Below are 19,570 nucleotides of genomic sequence, written 5' to 3'. Positions count from 1 at the left end.
GGCATTCCATCTCCCTTCTCTCTCAGCTACATTTCTGGGTTCCCTTCCTTCTCCGCCCTCACAAAGACCAGGTTTACCAAGCTGTCTTCCAGCTCTACAGTGAGCTTTCTCATCCACTTTGCAGTTCCAATATTGTGCCATCCTGGCCCCTTACCTGTCACACCAGTATTTCAACTAATATTTCTGTATCATATGACACTGGTTTACTGATTTTTTTTCTGTATCACTATTTGTAAATACACAAATAGAATATTAGTCATCCAAATGTATTATCAAAAGGAGGATACTTAAAGAATTTACGTAACTTCCAGACTATCAGATATTTTACAGCTGTAAGAACAATGAGGAAGTTTTCTGTGCCATTAAGAGAAAGATCTCCACGATACACTGTTGAGTAAGAAAAGCAAAGAGCAGAGCATTTTGTTTAGTTTCTTAACTTTTTGTAAGACAAAGTAGAATATACTTTATATTATTATTTGCATGGAGAGAAGTTTGGGAAGGGAGCACAGGAGGCTGGTGGTTGGGGAGGTGGCAGTGAGAGGGGGACTGAGGAGGAGTGCTGGGAGTGAGGTCTTTACATGGTTCTGAACTCCACATCATACTATGCCTTACTAAGTCAAAAATAAAAGTAATCATCCTGCCTCTAATTGCCAAAAACGTTTGCTTGTTTCTACAAATACATCACTGTAGCAGAGAAGACATTTTGGCAGAAGAATCTTTGGTAAGTCTGGATGCTCTATAAGGTTTCCGTAGGGCTGAGTAGAGCAAATGGGAGAAGAGTTGGGATGGAACAGAGCAACGGAGCTTCACATTTTTCTTGTCCTGAGTCCTTGGCTACTTTTGTAGGGATATGGAGATCATCTTTAAATATCACGGATATACACCTCTTGTTATCTGATGGTTATGTTGGAAGTACTTTTTGTGAATCGGGGTTTTGTCTTTTCACTTTTTTATTGAAATATTCTGTCATGAAGAAGTGTTAACTTTGTTGTTGTCCAACGTAATTTTTATCTGTGATGTGTATGTGTGTATATTGCTTTAAAAGTGCTTTTCCATTCAAAGGACGTGAACAACAGTCTCTTGTGATAACTATAGCCTCTGACAATGTAGATATAGGACAACCATTCTTTAAAATAGGAGAAGAATGGGAAGAGCACATGCAAAGTATTTTTTAACAGTTTTCAGTAATGACAGTGGTGGAGATAGTATTAGGAGTATTAATCTAGGACTGTTGTGTGTGTAATGTAAAATAAAGACAATGAATAATTATGGAATATTCTAGTTCTGAAAATAATATAGAGGAGGTTAGGTAAAGCCTCTAGGGTCTTGCATTTAAATTGTATATATCAGGATGGACTCATTTTATATAAATGGGCCCATTTTGTATGTCCCTAGGTGTAGGTTGCATTCTTGCAATACTATTTCCCAAGATGAGTAATAGGACTTCTTGGAGAAATGGCTCTTTCCAGGTCTGGGCACGAAATCTATAAGACAAGCTTGTAATATCTTATCATAATGGGGATCAAAGATTACTGGGGTGATGTTAAAAGGTATCAGGAGCTGACTGGAGGAGACTTCTACTGGCCAAAGATGAGAGAAGGTACACTTCAAAAAAATACAATGGTTGCAACCATTGGAAATCTATCAAATATATTTAAGTCCATGAGTTCATAATGGTGTTCCAAAAGCAGCCACCCTCAAAAGGTTACCTTCATTATTTGTCAGACCCAAGCCAGATCAAGGCTCTGGAACCAGCTACTAGTTACAGAAAGACATGCAGAGAACAGAAAGACATGTTTAACTGTGCCATGAAGATGGAGTCACCGTAATGTGGACTGTGGGAAACTCTACAGTAAAAACCCTGATTCTTCAATAAAGAGATTGGAAGAAAATTAAAGAGCTGTAGAGAGAATCTATAGATTAAAATAGACTAAAAAACGTATGAAATAAAAATGTAGAATACTAAGCTATAGTGTGTAGCACTTCAGACTGGCCTGATAAAATTGTTAAGAAGTGCAAGGAAGTGATTACTACAAGGTCTGGATTGCAGTCACTTTTTTTTTTTTTTAATTTTTTTTTTCAACATTTTAAATTTATTTTTGGGACAGAAAGAGACAGAGCATGAACGGGGGAGGGGCAGAGGGAGAGGGAGACACAGAATCGGAAACAGGCTCCAGGCTCCGAGCCATCAGCCCAGAGCCTGACGCGGGGCTCGAACTCACGGAGCGCGAGATCGTGACCTGGCTGAAGTCGGACGCTTAACCGACTGCGCCACCCAGGCGCCCCTGCAGTCACTTTTGAGAATATGAGGAGTGCAGTTGGAATGGGGCAATGGAAATGTTTCTGGGGTTGCTATCAAATCTCTATTTCTTGATCTGGGTGGTGGTTTATAAGGGTGTTCACCTCATAATTTATTAAGCTATATGTATGTTCAGTGTGGTCTTTCTGTATTCATGTTTTATATTAAAATGAAATGATTAAAAAGGCCTTCTACGGTGCAGCCACTGTGGAAGTCAGTATGGAAATTCCTCAAAAAATTAAAAACAGAATTACTATATGATCCAGGAATTTTACAACTGGGCATTTACTTGAAGGAATTGAAAACACTACTTTGAAAAGACATATGTATCCCCATGTTTATTGCAGCATTATTTACAATAGCCAAGATATGGAAGCAGTCCAAGTGTCCACTGATCGGTGAATGGCTAATGAGGATGTGGTTATATATAGTGGAATATTACCCAGCCACAAAAAAAGAATGGAATCTTTTGTTTGTAATGATGTGTATGGAGCTAGAGAGTATAATGCAAAGTGAAATAAAACAGTCAGAGAAAGACAAATACCATGTGATTTCACTCATATGTGGAATTTAAGAAACAAAACAAATGAAAAAGAAAAAAAGAGACAAACAGAAAAGTATTGTCCTAAATAGAGAACAAACTGGTGGTTATCAGAGGGGAGGTGGCTAGGGGGATGGGTGAAATAGATAAAGGGGATTAAGAGGATGCTTATCATGATGAGCACTGAAAAATGTGTAGAATTATTGAATAATTATATTGTATACCTGAAACCAGTGTAACACTGTGTGTTAATTATACTTGAATAAAAAATAATTGAAAAAAGTCTTGTATATATTCTAATAGTTTTAATTTTTGGAGTTAGACATTTATATTTTTTAAACAAATGATTATTAATTTTGGGACAGGCAAAAGGTTAGTGATAACCTACATTCTCTACAAATCATGAGCCTTAGGCAAGGATTAGCCTCTAAAGACTTATTTAGGAGGCTATAATCTGAGTAGAGCAAAAGTATAAGAAATTAGACAGAAAAGGATGGTAAACAATGCAGTGTGATAAATACCATGCTGACTACTGTTTTGTGATGGGTCTTGGCTGTGCAGCATAATTGTGGTCAGGTTTTCTGGAGAAATTGTGCTCTGAAGAGTCCTTTGAAGTGAGATAGGGATAGGGAATTTGCTTGTCTCTTCCAAGTAGGGATTCTGGGAGTGAGGCTTGTTTGCCTAAGGAGGTGGTAGTTAGGACTGAACAAAAGATGGAAGAAACAAGTGAGGTTAAGAAATAATAGAGATCTAATGTTTTATTCCTATATAGATAATCGGTTGTTACAGTACAGTTTATTGAAAAATCAGGCCTTTCCACATTGATTTGAGATGTCATACTGTCTTATAAGGAGTGCTTTTATTTCATGGGTCTGTTTCTGAGCTCTCTATTTTATTTATGATGTATTGGTTTATGCTTATAGTACAGACCCCATACAGATTTATAATAAATATTACTATTAGTAGGCCTTATCCAATCTCCTTTTTCATTAGAACTAATTTGGCTATTCTTGACTATCTCCAAACTCTTAACATATGAGTTTAAAATAATTTTGCATTTGTGTGTAGATTGTGTGTGTGTGTGTGTGTGTGTGTGTGTGTGTGTGTGTCTATGTTATGAACAAATGTCCTGAGGATTTTAATTGACATTTCATTGACACTCCCAAATCATTTAATGAGGCCAGCATTACATTAATATAAAAACCATACAGAGCAACAAAAGTTTACAACATTATCTCTTATGAATGCAGACACTGAAACCTCAATGCCATTTTAGCAAATCCCATCCAGCAACACATAAAAAGAATAACATATCACAAACAAGTAGATTTCATTCCAAGATATATGATTGTTTCAGGATTCAACAATTAATCAATATAATTAATCATATAAATAGATTAAAAAAGAAAAAACATGATCATATTAGTATAGAAAGAGCCTTTGACAAATTCAACAACCATTCATTATAAAACTTTCAATATGGGGTACGAAAACAAAAACCCTACTGCTAACATCTTCTATAGTGGGGACAGACTGAATGCCTTCTCCCCTGCTAAGGTTGGGAACAAGGCAAGGATGTCCTCTCTCACTACTCCTATTTAATATTGTACTGGAAGTCCTAGCTAATGTGGTTACATGAGATAACAAAATAAAGGGCATATGGAATGTAAAAAAAGAAAAATTTGTCTTTATTCACAGATGACATGATTGTCTATGTAGAAATCCCCTAAGAATCTACCAAAAAACGTCTTGAAAGTAATAAGTGATTTTAGCAAAGTCTCAGGATACAAAGTCATTATGCGAAAGTCAATTGTTTTCCTATGTATTAACAACAATTATAATTGAAATATAAGAAGTAATACAATTTTTGATAGCAACAAAGAAGCAAAGTTCTTAGATATAAATCTAATAAAATATGTTCAGAATCTGTAGTGCAAAACTATGAATCACCAATGAAAGCTCCAAGTAAATGCAAAAGTATACAATGAGTATGGATTGGAAGACTCAATATTGTTATGATGTTAATTCTTTCCAATTTCATTCTATAGGTTCATTGCAATCCCAAATAAATTCTAGCAGGCTTTTATGTAGATATTGACAAAATGATTATACAATTTATAAGGAAATGCAAAGGAGTAGAATAGCCAAAGCAATTGTAAAAATTCAGAGGACTCATATTATCTGATTTCAAGGTTTTCCATGGAGTTATATTGATCAACACAGTATAGTATTGGAAAGACAATAGACAGATTAATGGAAGATAATAGAGAGCCCAGAAATAGACCTAAGCAAATACAACTTATTCTTGACAAAGTTTCAAAGGAAATTCAATAAAGAAATGTTAATCTTTTCCAAAAATACTGCTGGAAAAATTGGCTGTCTCTATGTGGTAAAATGAGCCTCAACACATACCTTGCACTTTACATAAAAATTATCTAAAATTACCTAAATGTAAATGCAAAACTATGAAACTTCTAGGAGAAAATCTGCATGACCTTGCGTTTGGTGGTGAGTTTTTAGATACAACACCGAAAGCATCATCCATGAAAGAAGAGAATGAAAAATTGAAGTTTATCAAGTTGAAATGTTTTACTGTGCTAAAGTCACTGTGAATAGAATGAAAAGATTAGGCACAGACTGGTGCAAGTATTTGAAAACTCACAGATATGATCATTGATATGTGTATCCAGAATACATACATGAAAAATAAAACTTAGTTTTTTAATATCTGCTTTTGAGCTCCCTCAGGCTGTTGGAAGAATTTATTTCCTTTTTTAAAAGTTTATTTATTTATTTTTGAGAGAGAGAAAGAGAGAGAGAGAGAGAATGTGAATGGGTGGGGGGCAGAGAAAGAGGGAAAGATAGAATCCCAAGTAGGCTCCATGCTGTCAGCACAGAGCCTGACATGAGGCTCTATCTCGGGAACCATGAGATCATGACCTGAGCTTAAATCAAGGGATACTTAACCAACTGAGACACCCAGGTGCCCCCCAAAATAAAACATTTAAAACTTAACACTAAGAAACAAACAGCCCCCAAAATGGGGAAATGATCTGAACACATGCATGCCAGAGAAGATATAAGGATGGCAACTTAGAGTATGAAAAGATGTTTAACATCATTTGTGATAGGTGAATGCAAATTAAAACAACAATGAGATACCACTATATACCTACTAGAATAGCTAAAAATTAAAAAAAAAAACCTGACATTTCCACATGTTAGAGAGGATATATAAAAAATCAGAAATGCTCATTCATTGCTGCTTGAAATGCAGAATGTCACAACCACTTTGGAAGGCAGTTTGGCAACATCTTATAAAATTAAGATAGACTTAGCATACAACCCAGAAATTGTGCCTCCAAAATGAATGGAAAATTTACTTCCACACAAAACCTTGTGTACAAATGTTTATAGAAACTTTAGTCATAATTGGAAACGACCACAGTGTTTCTCAGTAGGTGAATAGATGAACAAACTATGATCCATCCATACAATGTGAATACTATTCAGCAATAAACAGGGATGAGCTAATAACTCACATAATAACATGAAAAAAATCTTAAATGCATTTTGCCAAAGGAAAGAAGCCAGAACAAAAGGCTACATGTTGTATGATTCAATTCTAATGACATTATGCAAAAAGGAAAAACTACAAGGGATGGAAAATAGATAAGTGGATACATATCTCTTTAGGAGAAGTAAGGGGACAGTGACTATGGAAATGCAGGGAATTCGGGAGCAATGGAATGAATCTGTTTGGCACTATAGTGGTGGATACATTATTTTGTCAAACTCATAGGAGTTTACAGTATATAAAGTGAACTATAATGTATACAAATTGAAAAAAAATCAACCAGGAGTTTGGGGGATCCCAGTACAGAATGCAGACAAAAGAATTTACTGTGATATGAATGTGTGATACGGGCTTACTGAAGAGGTTGGTGTAAAAGGAGCAAGGAAACTTTGGATATCAGCATAGTTCTAAGCAAGTCCTATGCAACTTTGGAAAACAGTATTTTGACTAAAAACTCCAGGGCTAAAGACCAAAAGAACTGTATAATCACTGTATTCTAACTGGCAATGCTGCTTCTGTAAAATAAATTTTCAACATGAATTAATCATAATTCAGAGGCATTTACAAATATGAAACAACACTGGAAATTAGAAAACTTAAACAACCCTCAGAATAGAAATGCACAAGAAAACAGATTGTGAAGAACTATTAAGTAAATTCAAGAAGTTGAAAAAAGTCAAAATCTTCTCAACCAAAGACTGAATTACAGGGTACTCAAGGAGGACTATATTTTGTGAAAATAAGTGATATTGAGAAGAGGAAGCAAAGGACAACAATGACAACAAAAACCTAAAATAAAATAAAAAGCTAGAAATTATCAGAGAAAATGTGATCAATTAAAACAAATTAAAAAGACAAAATAATCAAACGAACCTTAAGAGGATCTTTGATTTTAAAAAAAAGGTATAAATATATTGGGGGAAATTTTGGAAAATTTCAATATGGACTATACATTTTATATTACTGAATTAAGGTTAGTCTTCTCATATGTGATAATGGGATTCTTGTTATGTAGGAGAATGTCCTTATTCAACATAAAGTTTTTGCTCTGCACTGTGAGCATAGTAGGTACCATCGCTAACCAGGATGCAGGTGAAGCATATGGGAAGCATCGTGATCCACAAGACGAAACCCCAGCAAGCCATTTTAGGCTACTCTTGCGGAAGAGTAGTGAATAGATGACATAAGTAGTCTCTGTGCTGTGCTCACCATCAATCAGTCAGATAAGGAATTGAAAAATCAACTCTGCTCTTTGGGTTTTAAAAGAGACACTGTGAAACGAATCCAAGGATTCCATCTAGCAAGCTGCTAGATGCCTCACTGCAAACCCCATCCCAGAGTCACTCACATTATATTACGTACACCCATGGTCCCTGTTAAATCAAGAGAAAGTGTAAGGACACCAAAGAATCTATGGCTCAATCTTTCCAGGACAGACTTTTTCCCAATTTTCAAGACACCCTTTCTTCCAATCCTAATGAGGTTATGGAAACTGAAAGATTTGGTATAGCCTATTCAAGTCAAGAGTTCTTTTTATTTTATTTTTTTAAATTTATTTAAATTCAAGTTAGTTAACATAAGGTGTAGTATTAGTTTCAGGGTAGAACCCAGTGACTCATCACTTATTTATAACACCTGGTGCTCATTCCAACAAGTGCCCTCCTTAATACCCATTGCCCATCTAGCCCATCCTCCCACCCAACACCCCACCAGCAACCCTCTAGTTGTTCTCTGTATTTAAGAGTCTCTTATGGTTTGCCTCCCTCTCTGTTTTTATCATATTTTTTCTTCCCTATGTTCATCTGTTGTGTTTCATAAATTCCATATATGAGTGAAATCATATGATATTTGTCTTTCTCTGACTGACTTAGTGGAGGAAGAGATTGTTGTAGACGTTGGAGAAGGTAAAAATGAATTTGTTCTTAAAAGATTGTACCCACATTGTACTACTACCTTTTGTAGCTATTACCACTATCTTTTGGGCAGTTGAAATGTGTTTAGTCCGCATTGAGATGTGCTTTAAGTGTTAAAATATATTGAGTGGCTTAAATGAACAACTCAGGAAACAACAGGTGTTGGCCAGGATGCGGAGAAAGAGGAACCCTTTTGCACTGTTGGTGGGAATGCAAACTGATGCAGCCACTGTGGAAAACAGTATGGAGGTTCCTCAAAAAATTAAAAATAGAACTACCCCATAACCCAGGAATTGCACTACTAGGTATTTATCCAGGGGATACAAAAATGGTAAATTAAAGGGCTACACGCACCCCAATGTTTATAGCAACCCTACCAACAATAGCCAAAGTATGGAAAGAGCCCAAATGTCCATCGAGTGATGAATGGATAAAGAAGATGTGGTGTATATAATCAATGGAATATTGCTCAGTGATCAGAAAGAATGAAATCTTGCCATTTGTAACAATGTGGATGGAACTAGAGTATATTATGCTAAGTAAAGTAAGTCAGAGAAAGACAAATAGCAAGTCAAGCATTCTCAGGTTCTAACCCTCAGAACTCTATCCCCAGAAATGGGATATGGAAAATAGTTACCAAGGAAAAAGGTCTTTAGAAATTAATGGCAAACACTTCATTAAATATTAAATACTCCTTTAGCAGGGTCCTCCAGGCCCCAAGATTAGGAAAATATCTAATAATGGCCTGATAAATTTTATTTTATAAATAACCTCATTTTAAAATTAAAAAAATTTTTTTTTGATGTTTATTCATTTTTGAGAGAAAGACAGCATGTGAGCAGGGGAGGGGCAGAGAGAGAGGGAGACACAGAATCTGAAGAAGGCTGCAGGCTCTGAGCTGTCAGCACAGAGGCTGACGTGGAGCTCAAACCTATAAGCTGTGAGATCATGACCTGAGTCAAGGTCCAACACCAACCAACTGAGCCACCTAGGCATCCCCTCATTTTTAAAATTTAAACCTGAGACAGGGTTGTTCCTCTGTGATGGTGCTGATGCTGGGGTAATTACTTTATCCTAAACCAAGTTCCTAAAACCCAGAAGTCAACAATTAAATCACTTTAGAAGGGGAGAGAAAGAAAAAAAAAAAAAAAGAACTTTCTGTGGTTGATTTGTGATGGGAGGAGAGGCATGATTAAGTGGGTGGAGAGTTGCAGTGGAGAGTCCCTGAAGATAAAATTCTGAGTGATTTTGTGCCCTGATATATTAGTAGGAGCTGAGTGAAGGTGAATGCCATCTAGGAAGGAGATAATTGCTTTCATGCCTTACAAAGTTTTCAAGTGAGGAAATTAATTAGTCCCTTGTGAGCCAGTACAAAAAAACTTTTCAGGTGGAGAAAAATGTTTTCCTAGTTTAGAGATGATTTCCAACACTTACACATGCTCAAAGATGGAGAAATCTCCACCTTACTGTCCAGTGTCACTTGGAGACACCTTTTAATTAAGGGTTAAACAGCTATATATTTGCTAGAGATCGACATCCATAAGTTGTGTTTCTATGATGTGTTCATGTGTACGCATGCATGCACGTGCCCACACACTGGAGTGTAACCAGTCTCTCCACCTCCAGTGTGATACCAGCAACCTTGATCAGAGGGTAGCCCTGCTCTGTGAGATCTGTGTTACAGATTGTGAGGGGTGCCTCTTGTCCAGTTATAGTGAAATGGCATTAACTTCAGAAGTGACCTAGCTTGGTTCCTTGAGCTATTTAGGACCTATTTATAACTGTTCTTTTTTTCTGCTTTCCTAATCCTGACCCTTTTTCCAAGCTCAGTCTAGACCAAGAAAACAGGATATTTTCCAAGGCTCTGTGATCTGAGCTATTCAAACAAGCATCCTCCCCATGACTCCCTAAGCAAAAGAGAGAGCTCAGAGAAGGCATCTCTCCTAAATCTGCCCTTTTTTCGACCCTTATTCCTCTCTCTTCACCAAAACACAGCCCTAGTTCATTCTTACTCTAGTCCACATTGGACCATGTTCACTCTATATGAATGCCCTAATAAGTCCAGGGCCAGTGGTGCCTGGGTGGCTCAGTCAGTGAAGCTTCTGATTCTTGGTTTTGGCTTAGGACGTGATGTCATGGTTCATGAGATTGAGCCCCACGGCAGGCTCTGCACTGACAGAGTCTGCTTGGAATTCTCTCTCTCCTCTTTCTCTCCCCCATCCCTCTCTCTTTCTCTCTCAAAAGAAATAAATAAAAATTAAAGAGAATAAGTCCAGGGCCAGAAGATAGGGGAGAAAGCATCGGGGAGGACCAAGGTAACTGACAAGCAGACAACTAACCCTTCCTTTAAGATGCTACAGTTAAGTTCTAGAGAAAAGAAGAAATAAGTAGCCTGACTTTCTGTTTATGATCAACTGATCATTCATTTTCCCTTCCTCCCCTAACTATATTAAGAGGCATTATGAGAATACAAAAAAATAAGGTAATTAACAGGGGCAAAGAGAATGTGGAAAATGGTACAATGGATAATATTTTGTGAATTATTTTTGATAAGGGGAAGCAGAGAGAAGTGTTTTCAAGGTAACAAGACTATGTAATACAAATGAAGTTTTTGCAAAGGAAACAATAACAGCAGCATCCCCCCCACCCCCCCAGCAATTGCGTTTCCTCAACAGAACTGTTAAAACGATCAACCATGGAAGGTGAGGGTGAGGAATTAAAATGGGGGTATTGGTTCAAAGTTTGTGTATACAGCCATTGGGCACCAAGAGTCCCTTGCATTTTCTGAGTAGCCAAGGAAATATCTGTTTCACAGGCAGGGTGCTGCTTATCTCACTTTGCCAAGGGCTGTCCCAGTTTTATTTTTTTATTAAAAAAATTTTTTTTTAACATTTATTCATCTTTGAGAGAGAGAGACAGAGCATGAGTGGAGAAGGGGCAGAGAGAGGGAGACACAAAATCTGAAGCAGGCTCCAGGCTTCTGAGCTGTCAGCACAGAGCCTGACGTGGGGCTTGAACCCATGACCTGCAAGATCATAACCCAAGCCGAAGTCGGACGCTCAACCTACTGAGCCACCCAGGCACCCCAGGGCTGTCCCAGTTTTAAAATGGCAAGTGCCACATCCTGGGAGCTCCCTGTGTCGGCTGGCTACCCAGGCTACCCAGTTCGCTCTATGGACCTTCCACCCCCCCCCCCCCCCCCACAACAGCTGGAAGAGACAAGACTTTATTTTCATTAAGAAGAATTGAACTGGGAAAGTTCCAGATTTTAGGACCACAGATATAAAATGTATGGCTTAAAACAAATGACCTTGCAAGTGCCACAAACACTGATTTCACAGTTAAAAATAAACTTCAGCGAGTAGATGAATTTATAAGTATGGAATCTGTGAATGAGGAGGAATGACTATCATTCTCTTATTGATGGGTGTTTATTTTGTGTCAGTTGTTATAATGAATTAAACCGCTGTGAACATTTTTTTAAATTTTTATTAAAAAAATTTTTTTTACACATTTATTTATTTTTGATAAAGACAGAGCACAAGTGGGGGAGGGGCAGAGAGAGAAGGAGACACAGAATCTGAAGCAGGCTCCAGGCTCTGAGCTGTCAGCAGAGAGCTATTTGTTGGCCACTTGGTTTTTGGCAAGTGTCTTGGAACCATTTGCGGTGTTTTCTGCTCACGGGTCGCTCAGCCTCTCACGGGACTAATTGTAATGAGGTAGTGGCACAAAACAGAGCAGGGGTTGGCTGTTTAGGGCTCAGACTATATGATGATTACCAAGACTTGAGGTCTGGGTACAAGGCAGCCTGGGTGTTAAGAAACTCCTGACTAGGAGATTCCAAGTTTGTAATGACCTACATCATTACACAAAACTTGCCCATGTTCTAAAAACTTGATTAGCCTCAGGAGGGAAGGGTGAAAGTTTTTCTGGCTTTTCCTTGACTGCATCCCCAGGGTTTCTCTGAACTTGACAAATGTAGTTTCTTAGAGAATAACTCCCCTTGGGGACAGACAGTAGAAGGAAAGAAGGAGAGAGAGAGAGAGAGACAGAGGAGACAACAGGGCTTCCACAACACTGTTATCACTGGACTTTTCCTTAAGTGCTCATATGAAGACAGTTTTCTCTTGCACTGAGAGTGAGGACAGCAGCAGCTTTCCCTGGGCCACAGAGCATGCTCTGCCCTAGTCAGGCAGGAGGTAGCCTGGGCTGATCCCTGGAGAGCTGTAGGATTTTCCAGGTCAGTCTCTTTCTCTAGAGGTGAGTGTCTGCTAGGGGCTCCCCTCTGCGAAGGAGAGTAAGAGAGGATCAGCATGGGAAGTTCTGGGCTTCATTGCTGTCTAAAATGAGGACACCTTCCCTGGAGCATGAACAGTAGGCTAGGGGAGCCGCATAATGGAGGAGCTCAAATCAAATCCTCCCTCCACAGCAGAGAGCATATTCAGCTCTTTTCGGTACTTGTGATAGACACAGCTCTCTGCTATGACCTAAGACTCTGCTCTCTCGTTTGTCCTTATTTCTTGTTTTTGTAATCTGGCCATTGTGTAGGGGATCTCCAGGGAGAGGACCACAGCTTGACCAGACAATGCCTTAGTAAAGAGTGAAGAGAGACTATTTTATAACAAGAGGAAAAGCAGATCAGGGTGGATAGTTTTTGCTCATTCACTGACACGTTTGAACAAATGTTTCGAATAAATATTAAAAGAGCGCATACTTACCCTGTGTCAGACTCTGTTCTTGGCACTGGAGATGTGAGAGTGAACATGAAAGACAAAAGTGCTTCAATATCAGCTATTGATGAGAGCCAGTAAGAAGAAAATCCCACCAAATAAGAGGGTAAAATGTGAGGCACTTTTGCTGTTTTAGAGAGGATGATTGGAGAGGGCCCATGGGTTGGAGACATTTGAGCAATGACCTGCATATGTGAGGGAAGGAGCCCAGATTTACTGACCAGATCAGTGTGAGCCTTTTGGGTGTTTTCCGACACTTTTCCATATTTGTATGTCTCTGGAGAAAACAGGAGGACACAGACAGCAGATAATCTCTGGGGACTTCTCCAAGGTTCTCTATAGGATGCAGACCATGGCTGGTTGGAAATAGACACAGACTGCCTTTTGGGAGGTCTTATCTCCTTGCTGAAACTAGAGATTTGAGACATGAGGAAGGCAGAGGGTGTTGCTTGTTTTCTTGTCCCCTGGTGCCAGGGTGGAGATTATACAGGACAGATGGGAGTTGGGGATAAAAGTCCCAGCCCCCTCTCTACTCCTCTGGACCCCTACTCCCTGGTGTCCTCTGGTGGCAGAAGGAACAATCTCAGAGCTACAAGTTTCCAACTGGAAGCTAATGAGGTTCTTCCTACCAGGAAGAACAGTCGCCGAAATGAGAGACAGAGATGGCGTTCATGATAAGAATAAGGAGGAAAAAAGTGGATAATCCACTTCAGGGAGTCAGCTCCCCAGAAGTCAGGGAAAGACTCCATGCTTTGTTTCAAAATAGCTGTTATCTTATGACAGTTTTCTGGGTAGACCCACCACCCTGCCTGCTGGCTCTACTGATGGGCTGAAATGATGATAAAGGTAGCTGAAGCAAGAACTGTAAGTGAACAGAAGTTAAATGGAGCCCAAATTCAGAGGAGATGAAGGAAATATGTAAACGTATCTGGGTGGAATTGGTAAGATTTTGTATGACATGGACGTAAGAGGCAGAGAAGAAATCGTAGGGCATTTAGGGTGGAAGCATTGGTGGCATAAATGAACACACTGTGGTCAGGGAACTGGACAGGGTGGCAGGTCAGAGCAGAGATGGAGGCAGGATGATGATGAATTGAAAGACAAGAGTGACTACAGGGGTGGGTGGGCTTTCAAGCCTAGGCTGTGGTGTGATTGCTCATCTTCTTGCATATATATGTTTATTTTCATATGTATTTTCTTCATAAGACATTCAACATCAACCTTGTACAGCAAATAGTGGAAGATGAACCCACTTGGTCATGATGCAGCCTAAGAGCAGAGATGATATTTCCTCCACCTGGGATAGCTTTAGTCCTATGAAATTAGAAGGATGTGAACTCTCCTTTGTTCCCTAGATTCCATAAAGAACAAGAGCACAGGACTAAATGTTGAAGAATTATTCTAGCGCCACTGAATTTTATCTACTTGGCTTCCATGGCTCCAAAGAACTACACGATATTCTTTTTGCCACTTTCTTCTTTCTCTACTCAGTGACAGTCATGGGGAACATGGTCATCATTGTGATTGTCTGTGTTGATAAACATCTGCAGTCGCCCATGTATTTCTTCCTTGGCCACCTCTCAGTCCTAGAGATCCTGATCACATCGGTTGCTGTCCCCTTAATGCTCTGGGGGCTGCTGCTTCCAGGGATGCAGGCAATGTCTTTGACAGCCTGTAGTGCACAATTATATTTGTACCTTTCTTTGGGTACGTCAGAGTTAGTATTAATTGGAGCAATGGCTGTGGACCGTTACGTGGCTGTCTGTAACCCTTTGAGGTACAACATCATTATGGACAGCCACACCTGCATCTGGGTGGTCATTGTGTCATGGGTGTTTGGGTTCCTATTTCAAATCTGGCCAGTCTATGCCACATTTCAGCTTACCTTCTGCAAATCAAATGTGATAGACCATTTTTTATGTGACCGAGGGCAACTGCTCAAACTATCCTGTGATGATAGCCTTTTCACAGAGTTTATCCTTTTTTTAATGGCTATATTCATTATTGTTGGTTCTTTGATCCCTACAATCATCTCCTACACCTACATCATCTCTACCATCCTCAAGATCCCCTCAGCCTCGGGCCGGAGGAAAGCTTTCTCTACGTGTGCCTCTCACTTCACCTTTGTTGTGATTGGCTATGGTACCTGCTTGTTCCTCTATGTGAAACCCAAGCAAACGCAGGCAGCTGAGTACAACAGGGTAGCGTCACTGATGGTTTTAGTGGTGACCCCTTTCCTGAACCCATTCATCTTCACCCTCCGGAATGACAAATTCATAGAGGCCTTTCGAGATGTCATGAAACGCTGCTATCAACTCCTCAAGGATTAGCTGTGTCCTAAGGACAATAATGAACTCATCATCATGGACCTGAGTAATCTCAAAACACTAATTCAACCTGAAATGATAATTTTCATCATCAAATAGTTTGTGATGCACAAAGGAATTCTAAAAAATTTTCATAGGAATTTTAAAACATGGCTGGTTCTCCAATTTATAATTAGATGATTCCTACATGGGAGATCACATTATTATTTTTTAACTGGATATATATGTTTATACACTCTTCTATACTTATGATACATCTTACAATATAAATTTAACAGGTGTAAATGTACAAAATATGGGTTTTTTTTAGAACTCTCAACTCTGGGAAAAGCAAGGAAAAGCATAATTCACTCCATGGTCGCTGAGCTATGTGTTTGATGCTAGGTACTAGGGTCATTTTCCCATATTTTGTCCTGTGATTTGATGATATTTTCACTGCCTAAAGACCTTCTGTTTCTTCTGTAAGTGACCCCAAGTCCAGCCTCATGTACAACCTTTTCCTGAGGTTCCTGCTCCAAGGTTCAACGGGGACAGTACCTCCCTGTAGTTCTCAACTGACAGTTGTGAGAGTGAACTCACTCCATAGTCCTGACACCTCCCAACCTCAGGGCTAAATGTGTGTTAATTCATGCACATCTACAATTGGTAGACTTTCTCAGAGTGAAGAGGGAGGGTTTTGGAAAGAAGTATTTTCTCATCTGTCATTGACTCTCATTGTAACACCAGCCCCAAATGTGGGAGGGGAACTGGCTAGTTTTGGGAATTGAAGTGACAAGGGTGAGCTGATCTTGCTGTGTCCCTGGGCTGAAGCAGGTGTGCATGGAGGGCAGAAAAATGGCAGCTCCTGGTCACTTCTCCCCATAGTCCTCACATTGGTCAATCCTGACACAGGGCATTCCATCTCCCTTCTCTCTCAGCTACATTTCTACGTTCCCTTCCTCCTCCCCCCCTCACAAGGACCAACTTTGCCAAGCTGTCTTCCAACTCTACAGTGAGTTTCCTCGTCCACATCTCAATTCCTTTATTGTCCCATCCTGGACTCTCTCCTTTCACACCACCATTGTCAATATTTCTGCCATTCTTATGTGGCTAAGCAGGGGTCAAAAGACTGTGCACATGAAACTTCCTTCCCAACATTATACATGTATGTTGTAAACTCACTGAAGGGACTGGGAAAAAAGGATGTGACATACATAACTGAAAAATAGTGTTTTGACTGGAATCTGTAAGACTAAGAGTGGAACTGAGCATGATCATAATAGTATTGTTAATAAAGTTGTTTCCCACTGAGAGTATGAGTTAACAATTCTGCAATTGCTATACCTGTATACTACAGGTGAAGAAATAAAGATAACAACTGGTGGGAGCCAGGTCTGTCACTGTGGATGGGTATGTTACAGAGAAGCAAGAGGAGAAGGCTAGAACTAGCCATGTGGCACTGGATTCAAATTGGTGCATCAGTGTGCACGCATATTAGAAGATTATATGTATGTAGGTGGGTTGATTAATATATGATATAAATAAATGGTATGAAAAATGACTCTTCTTTTTCATAACTATTTTGGCTATACTCTTGTCATTCTCTTTCCATATAAATTTTGGAGTCAGTTTGTAGATATCTACAAAATGCTTGCTGGGCTATTGATTGCGACTGTGTTCAATCTATAGTTAGATTATTAAAACCCTGAGATCTAGGACTCCTTGCATTTGTATATGATTGTAAATTTTCTGCCTGACCATGGGGTTGAGTAGGGGTTCTTTGACGGTAAGAGGTCAATCCCTGTTCTTTCCTCCCTCTCACGTACTTGTTCTCTATGGCTCTTTTCAAATGTAGGCAAGTATTTGTCTTTCTTCTGTGACATTAGGCTTGCTCCTGAATCTTTCACTGGCACACACCAATGGCTTGACCTTTACATTTTATACCTTTATATTGTGTCGGTACCATTGTACAGAAGTGTCTCGTAGGCTTTACAACTCCTCAGAGGCCATTTACATGTATCAGGCCATCCTAGTCTATTAGAGTCCTCCTCCATTTTTCCTGCAACCGCCATCCCTCCAGTCCAATGAGCCAGTATTGTTTTTGAGCACTGTGCCTGATGTCATCTGTCCCTCTCAGGGGCACCACCAGTAGTCAGAAACTGTGTTCCTTATTTAGACTCTGAATCAGGGCCGCTGCCCCAACCCTGGAGATTTTCCTGTTCACATGCTGTATGTGAACACTTGCTTTTATACCGAAACATTCATATAACTTGGTATTAAGAATTCTTAAGACTCCAAAGCAAGAGGAAACAGAAGCTTTATTCACAATCATAGCAGCATTCCTTACAATTGTCAAAAAGTGGAAGTGACCCAAAAGCCTCTCCACAGGTGAGGAAACAGATGAATGTGTAAACAAAAGGTGGTATATGCGTACAATGGAATTTTATTCAGACTTAAAAAACAATGAAATTCTGATCCATGCTGTCGTATAGATGACCCTTGAAAATATTGCTAAATGAAAGAAGGTGAATATAAAAGGGAAAATGTTGTGTGGTTCCGTTTATGTGAGGTACCTAGAATAGTCCAGTTCCTAGAGACAGAAAGTAGAATAGTGAGCAGCAGGGGTTGGGGAAGGAGGAAATGGGAGTTACTAATTAATGGAGGCCAAGTGTCAGCTTAGGATGGTGAAGTGTTCTGGAGATGGAGGGTGGTGACGGTCGCACAACAATGTGAGTGGACTTAATGCTACTGAATTGTACACTTAAGATGGTTAAAAATGGCAAAATTGTGTTATATATTTTTTACCACAATAGAAAAGAAAAAATATTAAATAATTCTAAATGATTTTTTATGATGAATCATCAGAGCTTTGCTCCCCTCTTTGTTTTTTTTCAATTTTTTATTTTTTATTTTTTTATTTTTATTTTTTTCAATATATGAAGTTTATTGTCAAATTGGTTTCCATACAACACCCAGTGCTCATCCCAAAAGGTGCCCTCCTCAATACCCATCACCCACCCCCCCCTCCCTCCCAGCCCCATCAACCCTCAGTTTGTTCTCAGTTTTTAACAGTCTCTTATGCTTTGGCTCTCTTCCACTCTAACCTCTTTTTTTTTTTTCCTTCCCCTCCCCCATGGGTTTCTGTTAAGTTTCTCAGGATCCACACAAGAGTGAAACCATATGGTATCTGTCTTTCTCTGTATGGCTTATTTCACTTAGCATAACACTCTCCAGTTCCATCCACGTTGCTACAAAGGGCCAGATTTCGTTCTTTCTCATTGCCATGTAGTATTCCATTGTGTATATAAACCACAATTTCTTTATCCATTCATCAGTTGATGGACATTTAGGCTCTTTCCAGAATTTGGCTATTGTTGACAGTGATGCTATAAACATTGGGGTACAAGTGCCCCTATGCATGGTACTCCTGTATCCCTTGGGTAAATTCCTAGCAGTGCTATTGCTGGGTCATAGGGTAGGTCTATTTTTAATTTTTTGAGGAACCTCCACACTGTTTTCCAGAGTGGCTGCACCAACTTGCATTCCCACCAACAGTGCAAGAGGGTTCCCGTTTCTCCACATCCTCTCCAGCATCTATAGTCTCCTGATTTCTTCATTTTGGCCACTCTGACTGGCGTGAGGTGATATCTGAGTATGGTTTTGATTTGTATTTCCCTGATGAGGAGCGACGTTGAGCATCTTTTCATGTGCCTGTTGGCCATCTGGATGTCTTCTTTTTTTTTTTTTTTTTTTTAAATTTTTTTTTTTAACGTTTATTTTTGAGACAGAGAGAGACAGAGCATGAACGGGGGAGGGTCAGAGAGAGGGAGACACAGAATCTGAAACAGGCTCCAGGCTCTGAGCTGTCAGCCCAGAGCCCGACGCAGGGCTGGAACTCACGGACCGCGAGATCACGACCTGAGCCGAAGTCGGACGCTTAACCGACTGAGCCACCCAGGCGCCCCTGGATGTCTTCTTTAGAGAAGTGTCTATTCATGTCTTCTGCCCATTTCTTCACTGGATTATTTGTTTTTCGGGTGTGGAGTTTGGTGAGCTCTTTATAGATTTTGGATACTAGCCCTTTGTCCGATATGTCATTTGCAAATATCTTTTCCCATTCCGTTGGTTGCCTTTTAGTTTTGTTGGTTGTTTCCTTTGCTGTGCAGAAGCTTTTTATCTTCATAAGGTCCCAGTAATTCACTTT

The 19,570-nt window shown here is 39.4% G+C and overlaps 2 protein-coding genes across 3 annotated transcripts in view; both read left to right on the top strand.

The window, feature by feature from the left end:
• Positions 1–19,570, top strand: part of LOC131508867 (trypsin-4-like) — an 86,767-nt gene that overhangs the window by 30,859 nt on the left and 36,338 nt on the right. The gene's annotated exons all lie outside the window — the stretch shown is intronic.
• Positions 14,446–15,390, top strand: LOC131508865 (olfactory receptor 9A1-like). The gene has a single exon (XM_058724042.1). The coding sequence runs from the start codon at positions 14,446–14,448 to the stop codon at positions 15,388–15,390; it is 945 nt and encodes a 314-aa protein (XP_058580025.1).

Source organism: Neofelis nebulosa, chromosome 4 (genome assembly GCF_028018385.1).
Source record: "Neofelis nebulosa isolate mNeoNeb1 chromosome 4, mNeoNeb1.pri, whole genome shotgun sequence".
NCBI lineage: Eukaryota > Metazoa > Chordata > Mammalia > Carnivora > Felidae > Neofelis > Neofelis nebulosa.
Note: the sequence above shows the minus strand (reverse complement) of the source record. Positions and strands in the feature narration are given on the sequence as shown.

Excerpts from the sequence above, each read along its gene's own strand:
- LOC131508865 (XM_058724042.1), top strand. The coding sequence starts at position 14,446 with ATGTTGAAGAATTATTCTAGCGCCACTGAATTTTATCTACTTGGCTTC.